General features: G+C 48.0%; 1 protein-coding gene across 1 annotated transcript; it reads left to right on the top strand.

The window, feature by feature from the left end:
• The first annotated feature begins 1,580 nt into the window (after positions 1-1,580).
• On the top strand, positions 1,581-5,925 carry LOC123145366 (auxin-responsive protein IAA19). The gene is made up of 5 exons (XM_044564767.1): positions 1,581-2,055; positions 2,808-3,037; positions 3,668-3,809; positions 4,773-4,834; positions 5,558-5,925. Exons 1-5 carry the CDS (start codon positions 1,694-1,696, stop codon positions 5,566-5,568), a joined length of 807 nt encoding a protein of 268 aa, XP_044420702.1. The 5' UTR covers positions 1,581-1,693; the 3' UTR covers positions 5,569-5,925.
• The last annotated feature ends 854 nt before the right edge of the window (positions 5,926-6,779 follow it).

Below are 6,779 nucleotides of genomic sequence, written 5' to 3'. Positions count from 1 at the left end.
CGGGGCGCCCATGGGGTGCGCAGCGCCGCTCCGGCACGCACGCACGCGCGCAGGGAGCGGGGCGGCATGGCGATGGCATGGCGCTAGAGCGGGATCGCGCTCGGAAACGGGCGTCCATCACCGCTAGTCCACTATTGCGGGCGACGCGGGCGGCGTTATTGCCGGTGATGAGCGCTGACCGCGACGACGCGGCATGAGCCGTCGCCGTCGTCAGCGACTCGGCGTGGGAGTGGTGGAACCGCTGAGCACGGCACGGCGATGGGGGCAGGGCAGCTGGGCACGGGAAGGTGGTGGGTCTGGGAAGGTGGAGGAGAGCGACGGGTGCGCGGCGCTGTCGGGTGGACTCGCGGGCCGGGTGTCTGCCGGTCGGTCGGTCCGTCCTTTGCCGTGCCGTGCCGTGCCCCTGCCCCCCGGCCGGCCGGCGCCAGCGCGCCGTACGTGGCCGCCACCACCCGCCATTACTTTTCTCCTTGCGTCCGCTCCGCTCCGTTTCCCACGACACGAGACAAGTGCGGCGTACACCCACCACCGGGAACAAAGGCCGGCAGCCATGGATCGAGTCGAGCACACAGTACGTACTAGTAGTACAGTCGCAGGGAATAATTATGGCCCGAGAGCAGCATCGAGCAAGCGAGAAGGTAAGAAAAATGCGTCCGTTAGCACGTGCAAGTGGGACCAGGCTTTGCAGGGCCCACTCACTGCGCCCGGGGGGGAAGTGATAGTGCAAGCGTGCGTACGAAGAGTGGTGCAGCAGCGGCAGGTGTCTGAAATCCAGGATGATTACATATAAAACTCAAAAGAGTGATCCTCCTCGAGATCCTGTCGCTGCAAAGGAAAACCGGCTTCACTAATGACATCCGTATACTACGAGTGTGCTTTCGGTCAACAAGGGGCGAGGCTGTCAGTTTGAACTCCTCATTTTTCACCTCCGACGGTGGTACATACTACGTACTAGCGTGCAGTGCCCCCGGTGAAGCGCTCCACGGCGACACGGCCATAGAAAAAAGTAGTATATGTTACGTCTAATTTTTTTTTTCCTTTTGGCGAAGCAAGTAGTACGTCTAACTCTATCATCGGTTTCATGGCTACACTCAAATTTTTCTTCTATCATCGCTATTACTACTAGTAGCAAATCAAGCACGTCTAACTACAGTAGAGTTGCACCACTCAGCACACATTTTTGTATACTCCTAGATAATAGTAATACACTTGAGGAGGCCTAAACCACACTGAGCCTGCCAGTGTGCTTCTAGAAGCAACGGCAACGTGACTTTGCATGCATGACCCTCGTGCCCTCGCCCACGCTCAGCCTCCTTAACCAGCAAGCGCAGATATCTGCTGCGGCTAACCGAGTCACCGGTCGGTCAGTCCCCGTTGCACCTTCACCTTTTGACCATGGAAATGAATGACCAGCTCCCACACGGTCGCCGCGGACGCACACGTCCCCGGCCGCTGCTGTCCCCACCGCGAGCGAGCGAGTAGGCATGCTACGCGCACCCCCGACCCGACCCGACCCCGCCCGACGAAGGGGGAGCAGAATAAAGAGCCGCCCGCCCGGTCGGCCACCACCACCACCACTCCCCCCGCTTCTTTATCACGCCCCACCTCCCCTTCTCTCTCCGAGGCCAGCAAACAAAAAGAGCTCCTTTCCTCCTCCCCCCTCTCCCTCCTCCTCGGCCTTCGCTTCCTTCCAATGCCGCCGCCCAATCTCGAAGCGCGCGACTACATCGGCCTCGGCCCCTCTGCGGCGCCCGCGCCCGCCTCCTCCTCCTGCTCCTCCTCCGCCTCGGGCGACGCCGGCCCGCACCTCGCGCTCCGCCTCGGCCTGCCGGGCTGCGGCTCGCCGGGACGGGACGGGCCGGAGGACGCCGCCGTCGACGCCGCGCTCACGCTCGGGCCGTCTCCAGCTACCGCTCATGCTTCGCACAGGGGCGGCGCCAAGCGCGGGTTCGCCGACTCGCTCGACGGCTCCGCTGCCAGGGCTGCCGGGGAGGAAGACAAGAAGAAGGGTGAGGCCGCCGCCGCCGCCGGAGCCGGGGCTCCGCCAGCTGCCAAGTAAGCTTCTTATTTTATTTCGAGCTCCAGCTTGAGCTTGGCTGCTTTGGTGCTGCGGTTTTAGCTAGCTCCTTGGACATGTGCATCTGCTAGATTTAGGCTCTTGGTTTACTTTTGGATTGCTTCATAAGCAGCAGTGTCCAGTAATAGTGATGCCGCGCTTGATTTTCTTGCTGAAATGTGCTATTACTAGATTTAAGCAACTACTACTGCTTGTGGATCAAACACACGAGAGGACGTTCCCTGCTAAAACTGGCACTTAACCGGTTTCTGTTAGGGTATACCCAGCTGGGTTTGTTGCTTATCTTAATTTGGTCCGATCTGGTCTGTCAGTCAGTGTTATGCACTATGTATGTATGGCACAAGTAATAGTGATGGTTCTCTTATTTTCGTGCTCAAGGGACCAGTTTTAACAAGCTACTCCTAAGAAGTCCCACCCTTGTTTTGTGTTGCTGAGACATGCGCCTGAGGAGAAATTATCACCCAAGTGAGCCGTGGAGCCGAGTGACTTGTGAGTTAAAGGCAGAATAGCACGTCCCCTGCTAAAACTGTCACTTAACCGGGCTCTCTAAGCCTGTAACCACCCGGGTGTTGCTTATCTTAAATTAACTGAGTTGTATTTGTCTATTTGATAAGGGGAAGGGGGGAGTGGCTAATAATCTGAATGTTGGTTGCGTGTTTAAAACCATGTGTTTCATTTGATGTTTGGTTTGATGCGGTCTAATACCAAGTGTTTGTTATGCATTCTATAGGGCACAGGTTGTTGGATGGCCGCCTGTTCGGAGCTACCGGAAGAACACGCTAGCCGCCAATGCCACAAAGACTAAGGCGGAGAACGAAGGCAGAAGCGAGGCAGGATGCTGCTATGTCAAGGTCAGCATGGATGGGGCCCCATACCTAAGGAAGGTCGATCTTAAGACTTACTCCAGCTATGACAACCTTTCCCTGGAGCTGGAGAAGATGTTCAGCTGCTTCATCACTGGTGGGTGTTGCTCTTTTCATTTAATCCATCTCCTTTCTTGTTTCTGCTAGATGCAAGTTACTATTATTAAGTCTAGGTTAATATCTAGCCTCAGTAAATAGGAGTCTAGGAATCAGAATTCCAGATGGATTTTCTAGTTGCTGAAGCTCTTGAGAAGATAAAAGATGCATGACTACTTGTGAATCCCACTACCTGAACTATGGCTTCCAAGCCTAGTCAAAGACAAGTAACTAGTTACTAACTAGGTTAACTTAACAGCCTTTTATGAAGGGAGATTTTTTTTATGAGAGATTGCAAATTGAGTGCTATAGTCTGCCATTTCCTAAATGGCAGGAACTAACACAAAAGCAAAGCAGTAGTATATGCCATTAACAACATTCCTTACATATAGGAGCAAAGGAAGCAACTTTTGGTAACCTGCGTTCAGTTAACTCTGTAGATGTGCAATGTTTACAGTATTTTCCATTGTGTCGATTTTTCATTCTGCCTCTATAAGTATCATTTCTAGCCTTACTTCTGGAACTTTTTTTTTACTGTGAACTTTAGGGCAACTACGGGCGTTTTCTATTTCTCTAAATTAGATGTATGTTTCAAGGAAGCATATTTGTATTTGAAATTGTGGCATTACAGGCAAAAGCAGTTCCTGCAAAACATCGACGAGAGACAGGCTCACTGATGGTTCTAGGGCTGATGCTCTTCAGGACCAAGAGTATGTACTTACCTATGAAGACAAGGATGCTGACTGGATGCTTGTTGGTGATCTTCCTTGGGAGTAAGTTCCTGAATTTTGTGGTTTGTGAGATCCATGCACCTTAACATACTTTTATGATGGCTTGTTGGTGTATTCTTCTCTTACATGCACCCTAACGTAGTATGCTTTTATGATGTCTTACTGTGGTATTCTTCTCGCACATAGAGTATGTTTTTTGCCCACTTGGACATCAGTATTGCTTTTGCTGTTGTTTGTTTATGTAACTTTGGTAGAACTTTGGATATCTTGATAGTAGAGTCCTCAACTTGATATTGTTTATGTAACTTCTGTAGAACTTTGGAGATCTTGATAACAGAGTCATGAACTTGATAGAAATTTCAACATGGTAGCCTAGACTTTTACCACAAGTGGTTTACCCTTTACACTGGCCTTTCGGAGATGATATCTGGAGGTAGCCAAAGATTTAACAACAAAAACTTTGCACTTTATGAAATTTTGAGATGCCCCCATGAGTAAAATTTGCTATTTGGGGAATCAGGCCTTCCTAATTTTCCCTGAAGCTTCGCTTGCCCTGCTTTTCTTTTAGAAAATGGAAGATATATTGCCTCTGGCCTCTGTGTCATGGATGGACACTGCCCTTCTGTCAACCAGACTTCTGTTTGGCTAACATGTGGATAGGTTAGGTATATTGTGAACAATTGATCATTTGAGGAAACTGTATGTATAGAGAATTATATGCATCCTAGTAGACAGGCTTATTTTCCTAGCATTATTGACATTAACAGTACATGTTGATTTTGTGAAAAAACATATTTGGGAATTCAGGTATCCATTTATTAAGAGATAATACACAATTTACATACACTATTTTGGCCTTTTACTCCCTGACCTTTATCTGTGTATCTTTCTGTCATGTGTATGCTATTTAATTTTTCCTATGCACAGCCATATAAATTGTTTGAATGAGTGGTCATGCATTTTTTAGCTATTCATGTATGCTTACCATCATTCCACCATTTGCAGCTTGTTTACCACTACTTGTCGGAAACTGAGAATCATGAGAGGCTCTGATGCTGCTGGAATGGGTATGTATCTTCACACACATACTATCATGTCTCTAATATTTCTCCATTTTTGCTTTTGAAATTTTTGTTAGGAAAAGAAATACGTCCATGTGAAATTTGTGGCTCCATTCTTTGTCATGGTTTTAGTATATCTTTAGTTTCATGGTGCGCTGGTATTCCTGATTACTAAACCAGTCCTTATCGTGGACTTGTGATGATTACATGTGAAAATAGCCTCTGAAATGTCCTTCTGAGCTGACTTCAAATCTGACCATGATGTTATTCTTAAAAAAAAAATACCGCATTAAAAACACTAGTCTTTAATCATAGGTCGTATCAGGTAATTTTGAGTACAATTCTTGACCACTATGAAGTACTGTATATGTGTGCAATGGTTCATTTTAGATCACTTGTGATGGGCTGGAATTAGACCAACCACATATCGCCAGAAACATGAAACAGAGTTGAAGCAAAAATCTGGATTTGCTGCAGCGGGTTCATGGTTTCATTTATCAAATCCCTTGTGTGGACAATTAGTAAAATCTGGATATCCTAAGAACCATTTTTTGTAAACTACTCCCTCCGTCCCATAATGTATAGAAGTGCCTTGAGGCTTCTCCATATCATACAATTGCTGAGTGCCGTCTTCTTTCACTTGACAGTTACTCTGTTTTAGTCACCATGTCTCTCTGTTCCGCTGCGTTTATCGATCTGATCTGAAGTGCACATACCATCTACCTGCAGCCCCAAGATAGCTGGAACCGACGACCGGCCAGAACAAACAGGCGCCTGTCCGTCCTGGCCTCTCCTCCTCCTGAAGTCTGTCTGAATCACGCAAGTGTGGAATTTTGAGTTAACGCTGCAAGGCGCCGCTGAAGGGTGCGATGGTTGTCTCGACTCTCTGAAAGTGTCTGCGCTGCTGCTGCTAGTTTTATCTGTCTGTCTACGTGTGTAGTGGAATATGTGCGTCCTACTGTAAAACAATCCGTTTTTGGCCTCGCCGTTTGTAGATGGTCCCTTTTGGTTCATGAAAGATCACCGCTGTCTGTATGATGATGCTTTCGCCTATGCTCTTACATATATATTTGAAGTCAAGTCGTATTTTATGAAAAGTGTCGCAGATGAATCCATATTGTGTTGTGCGCGGAAGCAAAGTTGATCTAGTTACCGTGAGAAGCTATGATAATGTTCCTCGAGCATTTTTTGCTCTAACTGGCTGGTAGAGCCAAGCAGTATTGGAGCGCGTGGCCAAAAAATAGGTGTGCTTGGATATGAATATGATTGGTTGATTACCCTGTTTTTCTTCAGCAAACGAAGGACCCAAAGCTGCATTATATATCTGTACGTATATACTTGTCGGGCTCTCCAGGAAAAAAAGGAGACAGACTAAAAATTCCTAGAAAAACCATTTATTTGTACCACAAAAAATAGCCATAGGGCAGAAAATCCTACAAAAGGCAGAAACATCTGGCTATTGATTTGGTGGATCCCTCAATTAAACGATAAATAACAACCACCTAATCTTCTTTTGACCTAACACAGATCAAATCTTCTCCTTCCCTACCGTACGCCGCCCCCGTTCCTCTCTTAACCTAACCAAACACTAATAAGCCATATGGCCGCCGCGCCCTTGCGCCACTGCCTCCACAACGTCCCACCCTCATGCCCTTCTCCTATCTTGATGATATGGGCATCGACCAGGGAGGCAACGGGCAAGAATATAATCCAAGGCTGCAAGAAGGCACCAGCGGCAACACACTACTAGAATCGGCGAATTTGCCGCGTTTCCAGGGTACGTACTGCAGCTGCAGCGACCGGCAGATGTTGGATTCCCTCCAATCCTCAAGTCGCCCGTAAGTATATAGTATGGCACTGCAAGCTAATTTGTAGTACTGTATTGTTTAAGAGCTCACATGAAGGAAAAAAACCCGTAATTTCCAAGTTCCAACTGACATGAAACTAACGC

The sequence above is a fragment of the Triticum aestivum genome, chromosome 1B, assembly GCF_018294505.1.
Source record: "Triticum aestivum cultivar Chinese Spring chromosome 1B, IWGSC CS RefSeq v2.1, whole genome shotgun sequence".
NCBI classification, from domain to species: domain Eukaryota; kingdom Viridiplantae; phylum Streptophyta; class Magnoliopsida; order Poales; family Poaceae; genus Triticum; species Triticum aestivum.
Note: the sequence above shows the minus strand (reverse complement) of the source record. Positions and strands in the feature narration are given on the sequence as shown.

Excerpts from the sequence above, each read along its gene's own strand:
- LOC123145366 (XM_044564767.1), top strand. The coding sequence starts at position 1,694 with ATGCCGCCGCCCAATCTCGAAGCGCGCGACTACATCGGCCTCGGCCCC. Across the intron at positions 2,056-2,807 it reads GGGGCTCCGCCAGCTGCCAA|GGCACAGGTTGTTGGATGGC; the intron begins GTAAGCTTCTTA and ends TGCATTCTATAG. Across the intron at positions 3,810-4,772 it reads GTTGGTGATCTTCCTTGGGA|CTTGTTTACCACTACTTGTC; the intron begins GTAAGTTCCTGA and ends CACCATTTGCAG.